Source organism: Cyprinodon tularosa, unplaced genomic scaffold (genome assembly GCF_016077235.1).
Source record: "Cyprinodon tularosa strain WSP-4 unplaced genomic scaffold, ASM1607723v1 ctg2, whole genome shotgun sequence".
Lineage (NCBI taxonomy): Eukaryota > Metazoa > Chordata > Actinopteri > Cyprinodontiformes > Cyprinodontidae > Cyprinodon > Cyprinodon tularosa.
The window spans coordinates 2,174,391-2,197,265 of record NW_024038733.1 but is presented as its reverse complement, the minus strand read 5'-3'; the positions used below and the strand labels follow the sequence as shown (position 1 = coordinate 2,197,265).

At 39.4% G+C, this 22,875-nt stretch overlaps 1 protein-coding gene across 2 annotated transcripts in view; it reads left to right on the top strand.

The window, feature by feature from the left end:
- The window catches only part of zyx (zyxin), a 30,496-nt gene extending 8,066 nt beyond the window's left edge, over positions 1 to 22,430 (top strand). For both annotated transcript variants that reach the window (XM_038284542.1, XM_038284543.1), the window contains exons 2-10: positions 12,381 to 12,616; positions 13,774 to 14,030; positions 15,409 to 15,504; positions 16,201 to 16,728; positions 17,161 to 17,302; positions 19,716 to 19,885; positions 20,151 to 20,329; positions 21,216 to 21,336; positions 21,416 to 22,430. In XM_038284542.1, the coding sequence (XP_038140470.1) occupies positions 12,394 to 12,616; positions 13,774 to 14,030; positions 15,409 to 15,504; positions 16,201 to 16,728; positions 17,161 to 17,302; positions 19,716 to 19,885; positions 20,151 to 20,329; positions 21,216 to 21,336; positions 21,416 to 21,529 (1,830 nt within the window). In that variant the 5' untranslated portion in view covers positions 12,381 to 12,393 and the 3' untranslated portion in view covers positions 21,530 to 22,430. The remainder of the gene's footprint in view (positions 1 to 12,380; positions 12,617 to 13,773; positions 14,031 to 15,408; positions 15,505 to 16,200; positions 16,729 to 17,160; positions 17,303 to 19,715; positions 19,886 to 20,150; positions 20,330 to 21,215; positions 21,337 to 21,415) is intronic.
- The last annotated feature ends 445 nt before the right edge of the window (positions 22,431 to 22,875 follow it).

Sequence of the window (22,875 nt, the reverse complement as noted above, 5' to 3'; positions counted from 1 at the left end):
ATTTTTTTTTGGCTGATTAATGCTAAATTCATTAAATCATTGCAAATGTATTAGTTTTAGGTATAAATAATGACCTATTGCTTACTCCTTTCTGAACAGACTTTTTCTTTATATCTAGAGGAAGTTTTGTCATTTATTTTGTTGTTGTTTTTTCCTATAAAGCGGTATCTATGGTGACCCAGATGTACAGGTGCTGGTCATAAAATTAGAATATCATGAAAAAGTAGATTGATTTCAGTAATTCCATTTAAAAAGTGAAACTTGTATATTATATTCATACATTACATACAAACTCATATATTTCAGATGTTTATTTTGTTTAATTTTGATGATTACAAATGACAACAAATGAAAATCTCAAATTCATCATATCAGAAAATTAGAATATTACTGAAGACCAATAAAAACAAAGGATTTATAGAAATGTTGGCCAACTGAAAAGTATGAACATGAAAAGTATGAGCATGTACAGCACTCAGTATTTAGTTGGGCCTCCTTTGGCCTGTATTACTGCAGCAATGCGGCGTGGCATGGAGTCGATCAGTCTGTGGCACTGCTCAGGTGTTATGATAGCCCAGGTTGCTCTAATAGTGGCTTTTAGCTCTTCTGAATTGTTGGGTCTGGTGTATTGCATCTTCTTCTTCACAATACCCCATAGATTTTCTATGGGGTTAAGGTCAGGAGAGTTTGCTGGCCAATTAAGAACAGGGATACCATGGTCCTTCAACCAGGTACTGGTAGCTTTGGCACTGTGTGCAGGTGCCAAGTCCTGTTGGAAAATGAAATCTGCATCTCCAAAAAGTTGGTCAGCTGCAGGAAGCATGAAGTGCTCTAAAACTTCCTGGTATGTGGCTGCGTTGACCCTGGACCTCAGAAAACACAATGGACCAACACCAGCAGATGACATGGCACCCCAAACCATCACTGACTGTGGAAACTTTACACTGGACTTCAAGCAACGTGGATGAAGTGCCTCTCTTCTTTTCCTCCAGACTCTGGGACCTTGATTTCCAAAGGAAATGCAAAATTTACTTTCATCAGAGAACATGACTTTGGACCACTCACCAGCAGTCCAGTCCTGTTTCTCTTTAGCCCAGGCAAGACTAGGGCTGGGTACCGAAACTTCGGTACTTTTATGGTACCGACCGAAATCCTTCGGTTCTACAGAGTATCGAAACATGCCTCGTCTTTCGGTACCAAGTTTCGGTGATTGGCTGGAACACTTAAGGTGATTGCGTCATCCAGGAAAAATACACTGGTGGTCACACCTACAGCCAGGGTTCATGTGTATCTTTTGTGAACTGGTTGCAGCGTCGCGGAACCCCTTTAAAATGCCCCCCAGGTCAAAAGTGCGGCTTCACTTTATTAAGACTGATGCTAATAGTGCACAATGCAATACATCGTGCACGGAAATAATTTAAGAGCAGAAAGTCGCTCTGTGTTTGACTGCAAGAAGAGCGGACCGCAGCCAGCGCGACCATCCTCCTCTCAGCAGCCCGTGGGCAGAGCAAAGCCAGAGCGGAGTGAAACATGCTGCTTTCAAACTGGATGCAGCAGGAGCAGCAAAATCTCGTCTGCTGCTTCATTTTTTGCTGCTTGTACCAGCTTCTGACGCGCTGCTGAAGAAGCTTTGCTGCTCTGGCTGCGCGGTCGCGAAGTGGGTCAGACGCGCGTTGGGCGGAGCTACTCTATCCTTTATTTGCCTTGCAGCTATATTTGCTGTGATCAGTGGGAATAAAGTAGTTTTATTATGTTTTTAAGTGGGAAAATCCACCTGAAAACGTAATCAGTGCAGTCAGTTCATCCTGCCTTCAATATTTCTGTCGGAGCCGCTCAGACCCCCCCCATACCAGCGGTGCGCTTTCAGTAGGATCCCATTCAACGGGCTTGTTTGTCAGACATGGTAATTTTTCTAAAGGAAAACTGCTAAGTAAAAAGGTCCTCACAATGTAACAGTGAATATTAGACACTGAATTATTTATTTTTTTATGTAAGAGGAAAAATGTAAATGGAAAAACAGAGCTTAAAATAAAACTCAAGATTTGTACTTTTTTATGTTGTGTAATTTTCTTTTTTTTCGAATTGATATTATAAAACTGGTATCGAAAAAAGTATCGTTCAGGAACCGGTATCGAAGTGAAGGTATCGGTATTGGTACCGGAACCGAAATTTTTTTAACAATACCCAGCCCTAGGCAAGACGCTTCTGACGCTGTCTGTGGTTCAAGAGTGGCTTGACACAAGGAATGCGACAGCAGAAACCCATGTCTTTCATACGTCTGTGTGTGGTGGTTCTTGAAGCACTCACTCCAGCTGCAGTCCACTCTTTGTGAATCTCCCCCACATTTTTGAATGGGTTTTGTTTCACAATCCTCTCCAGGGTGCGGTTATCTCTCTTGCTTGTACACTTTTTTCGACCACATCTTTTCCTTCCCTTCGCCTCTCTATTAATGTGCTTGGACACTGAGCTCTGTGAACAGCCAGCCTCTTTAGCGATGACCTTTTGTGTCTTGCCCTCCTTGTGCAAGGTGTCGATGGTCGTCTTTTGGACAACTGTCAAGTCAGCAGTCTTCCCAATGATTGTGTAGCCTATAGAACTAGACTGAAAGACCATTTAAAGGCTTTTGCAGGTGGTTTGAGTTAATTAGCTGATTAGAGTGTGGCACAAGGGACCATCAATTTTGAACCTTTTCACAATATTCTAATTTTCTGATATGATGAATTTGAGATTTTCATTTGTTGTCATTTGTAATCATCAAAATTAAACAAAATAAACATCTGAAATATATGAGTTTGTATGTAATGTATGAATATAATATACAAGTTTCACTTTTTAAATGGAATTACTGAAATCAATCTACTTTTTCATGATATTCTAATTTTATGACCAGCACCTGTATTCTGGTTTAGCATAAGCATACGGGCTGGTGGTACGTATCGGGTGGTGACAAAAGCCACCCATTTCGAACACTTTATTTATATTAATCGCTTATAAAAGATGTAGTTTATAAATATTCAAATGATCTTTAGCATTAAGAATTATTACATTGGATGGAAATGGAGCTCTGGGTTGATGCATTACTGTAAAAAAAAAAAAAAACAATTTTTCTTTCCAGGATTTATCTAATGCTGCAGTCAAAGGAAATGGTTTAAGCATCTTACCTGAAGCTTCTAGTCTGAGGTTGTGTTTGTGTACATTTCTAAAAGTGAAGGGTAAAAAGTTGTGCATAAAACTGCAGTGATTTGAAAATTAACTTAATTGTAGCCTTCATGAGTGAAAACACTCCAGTTATTTCAGAGCATCTCTCTGGCTCAAAGCGCTTCTTGTCTGCTGCTTTGATTCAGTCTGCTGGTATCTTGTGACTCTGCTTTGGCCTTCATTACATTGTGTGATGGTGTAAGTAACCAGGGCTGTTGGAGGGGGCTGCCTGCAGGATCCAGTAGCTGACGTTACAAGTTTTGAGATGTCAGTTGAATGAGAGCAAATAGTAATACATCGCAGCGACACAATTCATACCCAATGACCTGTAAGGCTGGGCTCAAAAGGGTTGTTTGTCTCAGCAGTAGTGACCCCCGACCTAGACAGGCTTTCCCAGAAACCGGGTGTGCTATTAACATTGGAACAATGGGAAGTTTCAGCACAGCCCACTAGCCACTGATACTGGAGGGAATAACTGACAAATCTCTCAGAAAATCAAATTCTCTGTAACTAAACATTGGTAAATATTTAATACATTTTATTTCTCATTCTGGTATTTACGGTATAAATGGTTAAATATTTAGGGAACAATATCCTATTTACTTTTGTCTTGATAAACTTGTTCAGCGATAGAGGGTACTATATTAAAACATAAAGTATATTGTGACTTGAATCAAAGAACATTTTACTGTAAAATGATCTTGTTTTTAAGGCTGAAACAATTTATGAGATTGATTATTGAAATGATCAGCAACTAATTTATTAATCAATTAATTGTTCATTGGAGTACACAGACTCTAACAAACAACATTAGCAGAAAGAGAAACCCACTCATAGCAATAATTATGCCAAATTGTGTAAAAATGTAAAAGTATAAAAACACTTTTTAGATGGAAAAAAATATTTTTGTCTGTAAATGCGTTGTATCCAAAACTCCTCAAGTGGCCTAGTTTTAGCTTCACTTGGTTTAAATTCGGTCTAAAATCTTCTTTAAGGCACCTGTTGCTATCTGATGATTAAACGGGGGGAAAAAACCGGCATATTAATCGATTAGTGAAATAAATGTTAGTTGCAGCCCTAGTTATTTTATTCTCCTCTGTCTTATTTTTTGTAATATTCTGTGGGTTAATAAAGGACATATTGGAAAACCATAAATCATCAGATCTTTCTGTTTACTTTTTAACCATTTTTTAAAAAGCAGCTTTTGCAGGCAGACTAAAGTATACGATCTTCCTTTGTTTTAAACCCCCTTTAAGTTTTTTTTTGTAACTCAGCTGAAACCAGATCTGTAAAACAAACACTTCCTGTTTTAGAATGCTAAGGATTACTAAAAATAACTTTTACCCTCTATATGCCAGAATAACAAACATTAGGTACATTTTTTTAGCAAATTTTTTATTATGTCATAGAATTGCTCTTTAAAGTATATGAAATGAGTGAAGAAGAGTTTTTGATATCATCTCACGAGTTATTCATAGTTTGCAGGAATTTTGGCCCATTTCTCCAGATAACAGTAACAGTAAGCTGCCTTGCTCACACACACACTCAGCTCTTCCCAAAAATGTAAAATGGGTCTAAAATCTTGACTGTAATAGCAATTTAAAAACCCATGATCTTGCTGTCCTTGCACCTCTTCGGTGACTTGTTTGTGTGGCAATATGCTTACAGCCACTGAGCATGTTGATCCAAGATTTCATCTTAATGTTCTGACCTCCTGAGGCCATCCATTTCACCAAGTCTTTCCTGCACCAGAATAATGTCAGTAAATGAGTAGGGGTGTAAATCACATCCATCATGGCGATTCGATTCAGTATCGATTTCCTGACCCAACGATTCGATTATTTTCGATACTTAAGAATACACCACGATTCGATTCGATTAATCGATTAATCGGTTAATTTTTTTTTAAATTATTATTATTTTTTTTTTTTACACCTTACAGGCTAAACAAAGTTTCAAGTTTGAAATAAATCAATGAAAGCTGTAATATCATTATGCATTTTCTTTAGAAACAACAGCAAATAACAGAAGTAGAAAAGTTGCATCAAAAAATACTGCAAAAATACTGCACAATATGAGTGTAATGAGTTCAATGCAATACCTCGGCTCCAGAGAAACTGTCCAACATATTTTTTTAGAATGTAATAAATATATTCAGGAAAGAGAGATGTTGTGTAGAGAGTTGGACAGGAATAAAAATAAACTAGATATAAGGGAATTGTTTCAAAGGTCATCTGGGGATGTAGTTTTTGGTAGTATTTTTAATTTTCTAAGAAGAACGGGTATTTTAGGGAGAATATAATAGTTTGTCTGGTCCATACTCCATTCTGAAAGGTGGCGGTAATGCACCTATAAGTTGTTTGCCAACCGCCATTAAAAAAAAGAAGAAGAAGAAGGCTCCAGAGTGTTGCGTCACCGCCCCCTTGAGAGACGCTCCGCTGCTCCTCTCCCAGATTGTAGCTGACCGTGTCATTACCCGATCCATACCGGAAGCACGATCCGTACCATCAGCTCATTTGCGCGTGCGCAAACAGAATAACTTCCGGTGGAAATATTTCCTTTTTCTTACTTTTTTATTCTTTTGTATTTTTTTTAGAGGCATGGGTTTCTTTTTGTATATCTTTGTATTTTCGTCAATATTGCATTTTCTAAAAATAAAAAAACAGAAATACATAAAAAAGTTCTATCGCCTTGTGATAGTTACTTTGGCTGCTCTGAGCATGCGCAAATATACGTCACACAGCGTATATATTTAAATTTGTTTAAATATTTGATTTACTTTGTACTTAACTATGCACTCCAGCAGTACTGATCCCACAATGGATTCATTTGCTACCTTTCGTGACCTGCAGTTTTTCATTGATAAGGGAACATTTCCCGAAAATTTGGATTTTTATTCCAGAAAAAATTACGTCAAGCAATACAATGGATTGAATTTAAAAAGCATCCATTTCTACCAGAAAAGTCTTCAATATTGTCTTTACGATGTAGTTTAGCATTCTTTAATTATTTAAGGATATAAATAAAGTTTTTTCAGTACCGTAATTACATTATTTTTTTGGCGACCCGGAAGTTATTCTGTTCGCGCAGGCGCAAATGAGCTGATGGTACGGATCGTGCTACCGGTACGGATCGGGTAGCGACAGACCGCAAACAGTGCTGCAGACAGGAGGCCGGCTTGTTTTGTTTTTATGACCGAAATTGCGGAAAACAACTCGTGAAGTTTGACCCGCTAGAAGAGCGAGGTGCGCGAGAACGCTGGGAGCCTTTTTCCAGCTGAATCTCCGCTCTTTTTGCCCCATTGTCCCTCTGTCGTCGGACTAAACTCGCCCCCACTTCCTCATCGCCTCGGCCGTATCTAGACCCACTGCGTGTAGCCCAGACCACGCTTCAATACTGAGCATAATTTAAAAATGTCTGTGTGAAGCTTGCTGCAACAAACTGCTGTAAGAGTATAACCAGGAAGCGCGGTAGGAGGGCAAAATAGGTTTAGCGGCACCGCAGCACGGGAGGGAGAATTACGCCCAGGAGTAAATGGATAAAAATAGACCGCAGGAAAAAAAAAAACATGAATCGATTATCTTGCGGACGTGTCGATGCATCGGATCGTCGGCTTTTGGATCGATGCATCGATACAAAACGATTATTATTTACACCCCTATAAATGAGGTTACCACCCTGTTTTCTTTCTTTCTTTTTTTTTTTTTTTTTTTACATTTTGGTTGCCGCTCTCTGGCTTACAGGGCACCTATGGTTTCCCTGCATGCAAACAATTGTTTCTTTTAAACACCTTTATTTTAGTTTTCATTAGAAACATCTCCAGTAGCCTATTTGGGGTCTTTGTCCCTAAATGCATTAACTAATTGTACATTAGTGGTTTAACTGTGGGTAATAATTCTCTCTTTAAAATGCAGCCAGCATCACACATTTTGCTTTATTCTAACATATCCACAGTCATAGCACATCACTAATACCATAGGGGTACACAATGTATGTAAATTAGGAAGCTAAAAAAACAACACAATATGTTTATCCAAATCTTGTTGAGGTCTTCTTGTTTGTGAAAACTCCCTGGCTCTGTGGTGAATTTGGGGGCCCTTCAAAAAATTCCCTGGAATCCATCCCCCATTACAGCTGTAGGGTAGCTATGATTGAACACAGTCTCGAGTGATGTCATTCAGTTCAAGTAGTGAGTGAGACTTGAATTAGAGGCTGAGGAAAGAGATGGGGGTGGCTGCTCTGCCACAGAGCGTTAATCTGCATCTCCAGTTGTAAAAGGAAACCACAATGTCAGACAGTTTTTCTTCTTTATAGGAATACAAATAACAGGGTACAGCTGCAAAGATACTAGGAGAGTGGATTAGATGTTAGCAGCAAAGGGAAAGAACAGCTGACGTCATTGAGTTGAATCAGAAATGTTCTTGAGCAGAGGGTCTCTCCTCAAGCATCAGGTTTAACGATAGATTTGTAGGACCCTACGGTGCAGAGTGAATAGCTGATCTCACCAGACAGAATCCCTTTGGAAAGACTAGACCTCGCCACAAGTTATCGGTCCTGTTGAATAATTAAGAGAACCTTTGTCTCTGAGACAAAGAGGCCTCAGTTCTCAAATTACAGGACCAAATCACAGTCGGTACTATCCCTGTTAAGCACTCTTAGTGTTCTGACACGAGTATTCTGTTGATAGAAGTCCTCTCCATTTTAAATTGAGTAGCTCCTTAAACTGAATATGTCGACAACTGTTCTCTAATTTGAGGCTCAGCATCTGTCCTCTTTCCTTCATTTGTTTTCTCTGCACCATTTTTCCTTTTACAAGATATATCTTTATAAATTATATATTTGTTGGCGGTTAATGGAAATGTTTTTCTGTGATAGCTTTTGGTCATGATTGAGCAGAAATTTCTTCATGATTTTTCCATTTTCTCCACTGTGTATCCCTCATTCTCCATGAGCTATCAAATCAGCTGTCGACAGATAATAGAGTGAAGGTCTATTTAGGTGAGCAAGGTTAAGTTTAAAGGAATAGTACACCCAAAACATGATTAGCCTTCATTTTCTACTCACCCCCATGCTGAACAACACTCTGGAGTACTTTTTTGATATCTCAAATGCATCTGGAGATCTGGGAGGCTTCTTGCTGTCTGCTGACATTCACATAATGGAGGTCTATTGTGCCTGAGACAGAAAGGTCCATAAAAGTCCACAAAAACGTGTCAATATTCCTCCATACTGCTCGTCCAATGTATTCCAAGTGTCCTGAGTGGGTAGCATCCAGAATTTACTCGAAACGAAGTCATTTAGAATGTTTTTAGAGCATAAACAGTAGTGTATAGGATTTCCTGAAAGCGCGTTCACGAGTCTACGGAAACCGCGGCAGACCAAACCGGATGAAAGTGCGCATTCAGCTCGGCAAAGAACTCATGCCCTTCCTCAACACTGAAGTCCTCAGACATTTTTCTTTCGTTGTTTCTTTCTTTGCACAGGTAAACAGCACATTTCTTCTTCTACGCTTGCATTATCGGCAGAGCAGACGCTGAATGCGCACTTTCATCTGTTTTGGTCTGCCGGCTTCCGTAGCGTCCTGAACACGCTGGCGCGCGCTTTCAGGAAATCCTATACACTACTGTTTATGCTCTAAAAACATTCTAAATGACTTCGTTTCGAGTAAATTCTGGATGCTACCCACTCAGGACACTTGGAATACATTGGACGAGCAGTATGGAGGAATATTGACACGTTTTTGTGGACTTTTATGTACCTTTCTGTCTCGGGCACCGTAGACCTCCATTATTAATGTCAGCAGACAGCAAGAAGCCTCCCAGATCTCCAGATGCATTTGAGATATCAAAAAAGTACTCCAGAGTGTTGTTCAGCATGGGGGTGAGTAGAAAATGAAGGCTAATCATGTTTTGGGTGTACTATTCCTTTAAGAAATGGAGTTGGAATTATAGTTAAAAGATGCCTTTTAAACAAAAAAATCATAGGAAAGGCCTGCTTTATATAAAGGACTATCCTAAACAGCTGTAAGCTTTAAATTCCTTAGGGTTGATTGAAAAAGTATGGAATATGTTTGCACAGGTTCACCTTGGAGTTTCCTCATTATCAGTTTGGATGAAGTAAGGCGCATTATTTGTTTTATTGTTTAGACTAGAGCAAAAGGCAAGTATGCCCAGATTAACACGAGTCTCTTCCTTCAGAGCCTGAAGTGAACAGCCTTGTGTCCAGATGTTTAACTCATCATTTAAACACTTTCCTAACTGTCACCAAAAAGGTACAGAACAAGCACTTATTGCCAAAATAGACTCTTTTTAGTTTGTATTAACTACTTTTGCATGCAACCAACTACACTATGGACACTTCTTCCCCTCTGCCATAAGACTCATGAACACATAACTGTATGTCAGACTCTATAATTTGCCCATGCAAGGTTGTAAGATGCTATTTTACTTTTTATATTTTTTATCCATATTTTTATTAAGTGTATATTAGTCTATTTTTTGCATGCCTTATACCCACAGTGTTTTTAGATATTTTTATATATTTTTTTTCCCTATTATATATTATATGTTTCATGTTGCACGATTGTACCATAAAAAAATCCTAGTTTGTGAACTCCTTCACTAACAATGGCAATAAACCTGATTCTGATTCTGATTCTGACACGCAGGCAAAAATTGCTTGGCCAAAAGCTGCTATATTTCTGTCGTTGTCGTAAAGTTGTAGTGGCTTGATGTCTTTGGAGAGGCAGTGTTTTTAATTTGCACTTTTGAGGGTTGTTTTTATTAATTCTTTTATTCACCTAATCAAAATTTAAAAAAAGATGATGTATTTTGTTAAATCTATCACAATGGAAAATCAAATCACATAACTTAATCGCTTGTAAAGCTCCGTCTTATGCATAATTATTATTTAATTTTCTTTGTCTTTTTGCAAAGTTTTAACAAAAATATGACTAGTTTTTACACAGTTCCTGACTTAAGGCTGATTTATACTTCAAAACTAGGTCGTCTGGGTAGGTATCGCATTGAACGCAAAGACGCTTCAAAACTGAGCATAAATAAAAAATGTTTGTGTCGACAAACTGCTGCGGGGAGTATAACCAGCCCTTGAGAGTGTGTGTGTTGCTCATTAGGTTAATCTGTCCATGATTCTTTTTTGGAGTCTTACCCAATCTCCGGACACAGCAACAGCTGACAATTCTGTGAAATATTTTGGCCTTGGCTTGGAAATATGAACATCTTTTTTTAATATGATTCAATTCAAAAATACTTTATTAAAGTTGTCTGGAAAAAAGCTGATGCAGGGAACGAATTCTGCTCACTGTGCATGTTTTGTCATAATCAGCAGGGATAATTTTCAGCAACTGTAAGGGTTTATTTTGACTTGGAACATGGACGAATTGATGCTGCATCACAAAAAGGAATGATTAAAAAACACACTTGGATTCCTTTTACCTTTACATCCTCGCTGTTTAAAAAGCATATTTCCAATGTTATAAATCTGTTTACCTGCATTTGGGAAAATGTGATGTGGAATTTCTTTATTTCTTTCTTTCCACCTTCTTAGCAAAGGGCCCCTTCTGGTTTAAACTCCTGGGTTGTAAAGCTCCTTGGAACAATTTTTGTTATGAAGTGGCTCAAAATAAATATAAAGCAATACCTGAAAGGGGTTTTCTTGCATTGCAGCAAAAATCATGTTTTACTGTTGTTTTTGTTTGCTATAATTCCAAAATCATTTTATTACATTCCTGACATCTATTTGTATATATAAATAAACTTCAGCAATCTCCTAACTCTAGCAATCTCCTAATGACGTTGTTTTCAAAATCATTGTTATTATTATTACTATATGGGTGTGGTGGTGTTTTGCAATAACTGACTGTGCAAGAGAGGTAAAGCGTGAGTTTTGTCACATGTTAGACTGGCAGAACGGTCTTTGCCTGCAGGGCTGTGGTTTTGTGAAATAAACTAAGATGGCTTTTTAAAGAATCATTCTACAACAATGTTTTTGTCCTAAAAATCTAATTTCCTTCTTATCTGTCCTTAAATGATTTATCATGGTTGCAATCAACTCAGACATAGAAAACATTACGTAACACAAACAGGATAATTGCATGTGGAATTGTTTCCATGTGTTGACCCATTCTATTACCCACAGTGACAATGACTGCTTAGCTGTAGTTTGACTCCTTAGTGACAGCGTTGTTGTGCTGCGATTTGTTACTGTTGTGGGATCAGGGGTAGTCGTCTTCCTGAACGGATGTTAGTGTTCATGTGTGGGTTTTTGGTGATGCACAAGGGTTAGATGGGGAAACTTAAGAACCGCCCTGACTGGTAAAAGTTCATGCAAAGTTCTTCAGAGATTGATTAAAATGGTGGAATGCTTAAAAGCACCAAAATAGCTTTTGTACCTCATGTATTTTGTGTAAATATTTATGTTTAACCTAAGGTTTGGTTGCGATCATCCTTTTTGAAAAGAGGCTGCTGTCATTAAAACGTACTACTCTCCGGCTTTTATGAAGCTGTAAACAGCCTGCTGATACATTTGTAAATTCTTTAACTTCTGGGATTTTATGATCCAGTTAATGACCATTCCACACACTTTTCTCTCTTCATTGGAAGCTATCTGCCTGTTCCCTTTGTTTGATTAACTCCGTGCTAAGACAGACTGCTCAAAAATCCTTTTTATTATGCTTTTTCCAATAATTCAGGACATTTTAAGACTTGGGAAGGCATATTACTTTTACTGTAGGTGTGAAGATGAATCAGTGAATAAAAACGAGAAACTAGCCTTCAGCTGTTTTAATTTGAGCAACCTTTTTTCTTGCAGAATGCAGCAGCTGGAAAAATCTTGTCACTTTTATTACATTACCAGCATCTTTTTATAAGACTAGAGTTGGGCTGGTAATGTGGCCTCCAAAGCTGGTATGCATTAGTGTGCAGTTTGCATGCCAAATGTTTCACTGATGCGTAATCTCCACTGATCTCACAGCTTAACGCCTGACGTGTAGGTTCTGCAGAGGAATGCAAACCATTTGACATTCGTCAACTGATTAAGTGCTGATTTAATCTTTAGTTGGAGGAATAGTTTTTGTGCTCTCCTCCAGTCTGCTACTGTGGGATGAATTTAGTGACCCTGTTTATTGGCTGCTTAATTTCTTTCTTTATTTCGTTCCTCCTCAGATAAATCCACAAAATGGAGAACTCCAACAGCAGCAAGCCTTTTGTAGTGACATCATCTCTGAACTTCAAAGTCACCACTCCGTCTTTCTACAACCAGCCAAAGAAGTTTGCTTCTGTGGCTCCGCCGAGGCCCAAAAGTCAGACCCCTCCCTTAGCTCCATCACCCACACCCCTAGGGACAGCTGTCATTGGTCGGGTCGGAGACATGCCTCCACCGCCTTCAATTCCATGTGAAGGTATTTTCTTAATTTAAGTTCTTTTTTCAATCATTGCAACATCATCTTAATTTATTTTGTCTCTGAAAGCAGTTTTGTTTGTTTTGGTAACTAACACAACTTGTACAGATAGCTTTGGAAAATATGCAATAATGAAAATATGCAATGCAACACTAGCTTAAAAGTTTCTTCCTCTTTTATTGAATTTCCATTCTGTAAAGTTTGGGCTTTACCATAAGTTTCCTTTTGTCTGTTTGTTTATGTTTGTTTTCCAGTCTTATGTTAGCAACAGTTTATTCAGAGAATAATTGGCACCAGCCAAGAGTCAAGCTCTGCACAATGGGAGATAGGGCCTTCCAGGCAGTTGCCCCACAACTCTGGAATGGCCTCCCAGAGTCCCTTAGGGTCCCACAGAGTGTGGAGGCCTTCAAGAAAGGCCTCAAGACATTTTTATTTAAAAAAGCCTATGAACATTAGTTAGTATTTTATCTGTGTGGTTTTATGGTTATTTTACTGTTTTGTTTTTACTACGTATGTTATTTTACTGTAATGTCTCATTTTAACTATGTATACCGTTTTTATTATACGGTTTTGTTTTAACTATGAATTTTGTAGCACTTTGAGATTTTTTTTAAATGTAAAGTGCAATACAAATAAAATGTATTATTATTATTATTATTAATTTGCAAATGGATGCAGTTAGCGGTTAAAATTGCAGACTCAAGTGCTCTGTTAATGTCATCAACCAATCACTATACATAGCATCCTAGACTATCATTGTACACTTGCATTGTCTGGCTGAAGGCTGCTGCTGCGAGCAGTCTCCTACTGCAAGGTAGAATGCCCTGCAAATCTGTTAGCCACAGTTCAGATAGTGAGAACTGAAAGAGGAAGGACTTCTTGGAAACAACATAAATAGGTTCTTATGTTTTGAAAGTATTTTCATTGTAGGCTTCTGCTTAACATGTTGAAAAGCTTTCATCAGGCAAGCTTCATTGCTTTAAATAAATTACACTTTTCAGATCAGCACTTTTTGTTTTTTGTTGTTTTTTGTTTTGGTCTGCTTCCTTCTTTTAAATCTAAACATGGCAATCACTCAAATTTATTTATTTTATTTATTTTTTTTATATGGTTTCCAACGCCATGTTTTGATGACCCCCCTATCATTTTATCATCAGATTTCCCACCCCCTCCTCCTCCTCCTCCAGTGGATGATGATCTGCCAGCCCCTCCCCCTGAATGCAACATTCCTCCTCCTGGCTCTGATGCTCCTGCTTTTCCTGCTCCGCCTCCGGTGGCTGATGACCTCCCCCTCCCAGCTCCCCCTGAGGAGGCTGTCGCTCCACCCAGCTGTCCTTCTCCCACTCCTCCTCCACCACCTCCACCTCTTCCTGCCTCCACTTCCAGTTTTCCTAACGCTGCTGGAAACTCACAGGTGGGTCACATCGATTCAATCACTGCTTCCCTGAATAGATGCATTGCCAGACTGTAGACTGGACAGCATTGGTTTATGTTATTAAGTAATCTATAGATCACCCAGAGATTTTTCTTTATTTCTTTTATTTTTTATTTTTTTCCCCTGCAACTTATGTTTGGTTATATGAAAATAAATTATAAATACCTATGTTTTTGAAATAACAGATTGTTCCACATGTAATTAAAAATCTAGTAAGTAGAAAATATATTATTAAACCATAAAATAAAACAAATCCATACATCTCTCCAACTCAACCTTTGTTCAAGTTTACCCTCTGACTTTTTCACTGACTTTTAATTTATACTACTTTAAATTTTTCATTTGTAAAACTTCCATTCATCCATTTTCTGGTACGCTCATCCCTGCTGGGGTCATGAGGGGTGATGCCCATCTCCAGCTGTCAACGGGCAAGAGGCGGGGTGCATACAATGATCAAATCAATCTTTAATTGATTTATACGTCGATACGGATATCTGATATTAGTATTGTTGTTACAGCCACAAATATCGACTCATATTCTACATATCCCTATACGGTCAACATTGTGAAGAACTGACCGCAGCTCTGGCATTGCTTCACTGCTTCAGTTAAACACCCACAATCCTGCGCTGCATCACGAGCACATGAACAAACAAATACCACATGACTAATCCTCTCCCCTCCCAAAACGCAAACTAGATCAAAATAAAAAATCGAAGTCATGTAGAATTGTTAAGTGGAAATAAATGGTTCTTTAATTGTTTTAAATATTGAAGTGTGTTGCTTATTTGTATTCGGCTCAGTGCTTCTCCATGTGTTTCCTACTAAAAGACTGTAGGATGTCTTTTACATCCTACAGCTCTTATAGAATTAGAAAATAAAATAATTTTAGGCCACTAACATATGATTGGATGGCTTCTGTTATCTCATAATCTGATCCTGATGGAGAAAGTTTTTTTTTTTTTCTTCATTTTTTTTTGCTGATTTGTGGATTTATGAAGTCTTTGATGAAATTTGCCTTTATAGGCTGTACTTTGAACAGTTGGAATCCCTTTTGCTTCCTGAAGGGCATCCATGACGACAACTGTTCAAAGCCTGTTAACAAGTCAAAATAACGTAATACCGCCAAATATACCACATTTTCTGTAGACTAGAGCTACTTATACCTCTTGTAGTCTTTTTTGTGTTTTAAAATGTTTATGAAGTTTGCTTGAATTGCCTACACACCATATTCTGTCACGTTCTGCAAAAGCTTGATAATTAACAGCTGGCATTCCAGAGCCTCAATGGTGAGTGTTCTCAAGTCAATAAATGTACTTTTTTATATTGATATTTTTTCTCTTTCTATCCTATTAAGAGACAAATGGAAAAGCAGACAAGTTTTGACAAACAGCTTGATTCTTTGACTGATTTGTTGTCTGAGATGGAAACCAGAGGACCATTCAATCCCAAGGTACACTGCCCAGACAGAGGAGTTCTTTAAAAATTTTAAACAATAGGATTAAGGTCCTTCAGATTGATAGAGAAACAGGAGAGGAGACAAAAGGGAATAAGATTGGAGGAATTGCATTGTGGAAAAAGAAATAGTTTGAAGGCAAAAAGGGAGTACACCCACTTTGGCCAGTGAGAAAAGTATAAGGATTATAATAAGTCACTCATCTCGTCAGATTTCAAAAATCATCTATTAGTGAAGCGCACACATGACTCACAAGACTGAAAGAGGAAATCCAAAGAAAAAAAGTTACATGGTGATTCATACTGAGTGAAACTGCAAGCGGAAAGGAAGAGTGATGCACACTGAGAGCAGGAGGGTGTGATTGAGTCAGAGTGTGCTGCAAGGGACTTGGTGAGAGGGCCATAAATGGAGTTTTATCTGACTGGAAGAATAATGATGGCCCCAAACTGCTAAATAAATGTCAAAAGACTCTGTACCCTGACTGTGGAGCGCTTCAATCAATGCTTCATATTTAATATGATAAAGGTGTTTGCTTGAAGTATCAAAAGCTGTGTTTACACACTAGATATTAGCTTCTTTGTGCTGAACTTTGTTTATGTTGGATAAACTTTAACTTCACTTAGTTCAATATTAATGATTTCTGTTAATAAGAGTCTATAAATACAGGCTTTTATTGTTCATGTTCATCCACAGGTACCAAGCCAGTATTCATCTGCACCACCACCCAAGCCTTCAGGTCCTCCTCCCACTGCTCCTAAACCGGCCCTTTCCTTCCTTCCGCCCCCTGAGATGGGAGACCGCCCCCCTCCTGCTCCCTGGGCCGAGGAACTCAAAGCCAGAACCAACCCTGGCGCTCAGCCGTTCACCAAGGCCCCAGCTGTGGCTCCAAAGTTCGGAGGGAGGACAGTGACGTCTTCATCTGCTTCACTGGCGCAAAAGATCAACCAGAACCTGAATCAGAACCAAACAACTCCCCCAATGAACAGTTCACCAAAACCTCCTCCTCCCACAGCCACCATCTCATTCCCTCCAGCGCCTGCAGCTCCACCTGCTCCTCCTGCTCCACCAAATAACATGGCTGCTCCTCCTGCACCTTTTTTTAAGAGTCCTGTTAATGCAAACCAAAACCTCCCTGCTGCTGTGCCTCTTCCTCAACCAAAGTCCATGGCATCTCCTCCATCCTCCTTCAGCCAGCCAATGAAAACAAGCCCTTCGTCGACGGTAGGTTGCAGCTTTTTCTTAGCAAGTACTGTTAAAAAAGAAATAGCAGGAACAGATACAGGACCATCAAAATCTTTTTAAACAAGTTAATCTTTCACTTTTTAATGCTCACACTAAAAATAAACTGTTATCAATAATCATTCCCATCGTGCTTAACAGGAAGGTAATTTCACTTCCTTATCCAGCCTTGTTAATCACAATTTTGTTTTTCTGTGTTAATTTTTAAGTTTTATTCTTATGTTTTCCTTTCAATCTGTATGGGGGAAAAAGCCCTGAATAGAAAACTTTGCTCCAGAACTTTCTCTGGCATCTTATTAAGAGCATTTCAAACATAGATGGGACATATCAGAGGTTTTGCATCTATCACTGTTTCAGCCTTTGGCATGTATTGATGCCAGCATAAATGTCAAATTGAATATGTTTTATGGACAGCCGTCACCTCCTGGCCCAGTTTCCATTCCCGGCGGTGGCGTCCCCCTAAATATGAAAGAAGTGGAGGAACTGGAGAAAATGACACAGGACTTCATGAAAAACATGGACAAACAAGCCCCCATCATCACCTCCCCTCCTACAGGTACTATTATGTCTCTTAGACAGATACATTAATCACACCTCACTTCTCAGGCAGCCATCTTTGCCATATATCCTGCATGTGCTGATTATAAAATCATTAAACATAACATCTGCTTCTCCCTATGATTATTAGCATTAATGTACCGTATTTTCACGACTATAAGGCGCACTTAAACGTCTTTTTTTTCCCTCAAAATGTGCGGTGCGCCCTTTGGTGCGGTGCGCCTTATGTGTGTTGTAACTGCGACTTTTGAGACCACCTCATTGAGGAGATGATGAAAGAGTGGCTGAATGTAAGGAGACCAGGTGTTTTTTTCCACTCATCACCATCGCTGTTAATATGTGACTCCATGCGTGCCCATCTCACAGCTGATGTGAAAAACATGGGGAAACAAATTAACGTTGTGCTCGCTGTTCAACCGCTCGACATCGGTGTGAACCGGACCCAGCAGGTGCAGCAGAAGCAGCAAGTTTACATGCAAAGTCAATGGTTGACGCGCGTATAGGCGCAGCAAAAGGTCCCGCAGCGCGTTTTGAGCAGCAGGTGCAGCGCCTCGGGAGCGTTTAAGCATCTGACGCACCGCCAACGCGCTGCTGCTGCTCGAGATGGAAAAATTGAAGTTTTGCTGCTGGACGCGCCGCATCAACCAATCAGAGAAGCTGATCTGGGAGCTGACAGCGAGACAGACACAGCGCTCTGATGACATGATATTAACGCAAATGAAAAAGGCTGGATGGATGAGAAGATGATGAAAGGCAGGTGTATGTGAGGAGACCAGGTGCTTTTTTCCACGCATCACCATCGCTGCGTGCCCATCTTACAGCCGATGTGAAAAAAAGGTGAATCAAATGGATACTGTGCTCGCCGTTATCCCGGGGGTCTGATAAAGGAACTTCAACCGCTCGACATCGGTGTGAAGCGGCCGTTCAAAGTAAGGCTGCGAGCGGCGTGGGAGCGATGGATGACAGACGGAGACCACAGTTTCAGGATAAGTGGAAGGCAGCGCCGGGCAAGTTACGCCACCGTTTGCGGATGGATTGTAGATGGACTAACGTGTCTGCTGGCTCTATTGTTCAAGCTTTCGCAAAAACCGGCATTATTTCTGAGGAGCCGCGCTGCACGGAAAGTGACTGACAGCGAAGAATGGGAAACTGGCATGTCTGATTTAGCACAGCTGTTTAATTCAGAAACAGTGGATGATGACTTTGATGGGTTTGATTAATACTTTGTAATAAATACATGAATAAAGCACAAACATACTCAGTTTTGCTCCCGCTCTATTTTTCTACCTGAAAACTTAATTCAACAGCAGCCTCTGGGCGGGTCTCCTCCTCTTCACCGCGGTGGCTTGCAGGTGTTTTTTCATCTAAATAATCTAAATCTTGCAGCTATATTTGCTGTGATCAGTGGGAATAAAGTAGTTTTAATATGTTTTTAAGTGAGAAAGGCCACCTGAAAACTTAATTGCAGTCAGTTCATCCAGATTATCTATTTCTGTCGGAGGCGCTCAGACCCCCACATACCAGCGGTGCACCGACAGCAGAAATCCCTTCAACAGCAGCCTCACCGCGGCGGCTGGCAGGTGTTTTTCATCTAAATAATTTACAGTGCAGGCACCAGGATACCGGCAATAAAAGCGAACATATTCCGTCGGCAGGTTTCAGGATTTTAAGTTAATTTAGGAGTAATCACAGCGCTGTGTCATCTGCGATGTGTCTGTCTCATGGCCAGCTGCCAGGTTTGATTAATACTTTGTAATAAATACATGAATAAAGCACAGTCATACTCAGTTTTGCCCCCGCTGTATTTTTAAATACGCAGTAGAGGTATTTAAAGGTAGTAGAGGACTTGTACCTGTATATAAAAAATGCGCCCTATAGTCCGGTGCGCCTTATGTGTGTGTTAAATACAGAAATGGGACACATAACTGAGACTGGGCCTTTTAGTACGGTGCGCCTTATGGTCGTGAAAATACGGTAGATAAAAGACAGATGCCATTTTTATCATTCACTACGTAGCTTCATGTTTGTATTTATTTCTTGGTTCTTAACATTTAACTTCACCTTAATTATGCTTTTAGATAAGAGACAGAATTTCTGCAGTGTTAGTGCTATATTAGAATTGTATTTAGTTTTTTTATGATATTGCATCATTTCTTCATTGTTTGAAAACAATATATATTTATCTCCACCTGAAGCAGGTCTTTGTTAACTGCTCTGATGATTTAACCTTCGTTTAACTGTGAATTTCTCCTTTTTGTTTGGGGACAAAAGAAATCTTAAGAATTTAAATGAACCTTGTCCATCAGAGCCAAACGGTTTATGATGTTATTTTCCTTTAGTAGATGTGCTTTTCGGTCATGAAAAGCACATCTATGTTAGTAAAGAATGTTGTTGAACTTGTATTTCTCCAGAGGTTTGTGGGAAGTGTGGAGAGGCTCTGTCCCGCACTCAGCCTGCTGTGAGGGCCATGGATAAGCTCTTCCACTCCAATTGCTTCTGTTGCATGAGCTGCCATCGCCCCCTGCAGGGCATGCAGTTCTACGACAGGGATGGCTCACCGCAATGTGAAGACTGTTACGTGGTGAGGAACCACAGTCCATATGCAGCATAAACAGATTGTTTGAATAAATTCCTGGGTGTTAAACAAAAGTTTTTACCAAGTTGAAATAAATCTAAGGCATTTGCTGTAATTGTTTATGCTCTGCAACATAATTTGTTTCAATTTAATGAAGCTAATCAAGATTTTAGCATGAGTTTTATCTTTGTAGAAACAGGAAAACACACAGCATATTTACCATCATTATTTACATGATTCCTGTTGATTAGTTTTGTTTTTGCTTCTACAGAGTTCCCTGGCTATCTGCTCCAGATGTGGGGAGAGAATCACTGACCGTGTCCTCAAGGCCGTGGGACAGTGCTTCCATGCCCATTGTTTCCGCTGCAGCACCTGCTCCTGCGTTCTGGAGGGCGCGCCATTTATCACTGATGACAACAACAATCCCTACTGTGTCCAGGATTACCACAGGTGCCTCCAGATTATTAAAACAACATGCATGATTCTTCTTTTGTGTTTCTGATTAAATATAGTTTTATTGTTAATAATATCTGGTATAAATATTGTTGAAGACTGTGATTTTCAGTCCAGTTTATTTGTGTACTGACGATTCACAAAACAACAATTCGAAGTTATATATGGCTATGCAAGGTCATGGGCTCTATGTACCACTCCAATACTTCCTTAAGGCAGCTCATTTATTCATTTGCTTTCATCTCTGAATAGACTGATTAATCCAGATGTGTGTGGTCATGGTTACTGAGGCCATGAACCTGGATTATTCAGTTAATCCAGTAGAAAAAGACAGGAAACAAAAAAGCTGCTTTAAGTTCAGGAAGTAGTGGAGTTGTGCATAGAGCCCATTAAATCATTAGACTGATTAACAGCCTTCTAAACAATTAAGTTTATGTCAAATTCTATGTAAGAAGCTTAGCCAATAGACTTTGCAGCATTTTCCCCTCACGAACGTGCATGTAGGTGCAACAGTCTCGTATATAGTGCATAGAATCAGCCAGTCGGAGCACCCAGTGAGAACCCCTCTGTTCCCAGGAAAAAAATGCAATCTTAATTCAGAAAGGCAACAACACCAGATGTTGCCAGTTTGCAGCCCTGTAAGGACAGTGGAAAACACAACCCAAACAACAACCATTAGATGGGTTTGTATTGGGACACCCCTGAGTTGAAATGATTAACGTCACCAAAGCAATCAGAAAACACTGTTAAATTAGATTCTTCATCTTCTGCTGTTTAATAGACAGTCAAAAGAGTGTTTGTTTTGGTTCAATTAATGTTTTATGCTGTTTTACTTTTGAGAATTTCAGAGAAATAACCACAGAATTCTGTCTTCTTCTTTTAGACGTTTCTCTCCTCTGTGTGTGAGCTGCAATGAACCCATTATTCCAGCCCCAGGGAGCGAGGAAACGGTCAGAGTGGTGGCCCTCGACAAAAACTTCCACCTGAAGTGTTACCGCTGTGAGGTAAGCAGTTAAAGAATCAATATATCCTCTAAATAAGTGCCAAAGAATGTTAACACACACGTTATTCTTCACTCCACAGGACTGTGCTCGCCCTCTCTCCATTGAGGCGGATGAAAACGGCTGTTATCCACTGGATGGAAAGATCCTGTGCATGAAGTGCCACACCAAGCGAGCCAAGCAGGCCGCGCAGTGATTGGCTGCTGACGCATCTCTCAGTTAAACTACGAACCAAATCGCAAAGCACAGGATTAATTCAGCTACCGATTTGCCTTTGCAACAGGGCTTTGTTCTTGATGTTCACAGGTGTGTTTGTCTCTGTGAGAATGTATTGCATCGTTTAAAAAAAAAAAAAAAGTATGTTTGCATGCAGATTTAGTGTAGTATCCTCTTGTCTTTGACCACTTTTTCCAGTGCAGAGGTAATGTACTGCACTGAATTAAATACCCTTGTGTATTATTGCATATTTGCAAAGCTCCAGGCATCCAGCTAGCTTTTCTTGTGTATATACTACAGCGTAGTTTAATGTGCCAAATCAATGTTTACGCTACAATTACAGCAGAACTTGCACAAGAGCCATCTGATAAATCTAGAGTTGCCTTTCTCTGTCTCTTTCCTGAAAATTGTAAATAAGACCAAGAACGGAGATGTTTTTTTTTATTTTAACACCTTCAGTTGGTTACTTTTCCCATTTCTATCCAACTGTATTAGTTCCACGACCAATTTAAGAGATGCACGGATTTACAATCTCCTGTGTTTGTAAACTTTTGCTAATCCTGACTTTAGCCAATTCTGAGTTCTCTTCCTAAAAGCTGTGATTACCAGAATTCAAAGTAATTTTCTAAAACCTTCCTGTTGTGACTGGTTGTAATTTGTTTATATTGGGAGCAGACCTGATGTCACAGTTGGCGAGAAAAAGCAGTTCTCGTAAAGTCAGATTTTATTTATATAACTACAGATAGGATGATTGGCGATCACACTCGCTGTGAGCACCTGTAGCATGGTTACCTTTACTACATCTCTGATTATTCTTTTGAAAATCTAGATCTTAAACTTAATTCTGCCATTGTGTAGGATTGTTCCTAAGAATAAAAAAACAAAGCAGCTTTACTGTAAATGCTTTACCATTCCTGTTATCTTCTGAAGTTGCTTCTATGTCAGTTTACCTTTTAAGACCAGCGCTGGCCAAAGTCTAGCTTTGTGTTGTAGCAACTTGAATGACCAGCTGACATGCATCTGTAGAAAATGGTTTATTTTGAAATGGCTTCTTAGTTTTTCCAGTTCTCACTGACGCAGAGTAGAGTTTACTTTGAGTTGTCTCGATAACTTACATTGAAAATTATTCTTGTTTCTGTGATCTATTAGCGCTTCTTTGAGGTGAATTTACTGATCAGAGAAAGATCCAATCTTTGAGTCTCCCGGCCCCCTGTTGGGATTAGAAGAGGTCAATACCAATTTGTCTGTGCATTTCAAAGATTTACACAAGGGAGCAAGAAGCATCAGAACCTGATCATTACAGCTTTTTCCCTGAAAAATGCGATT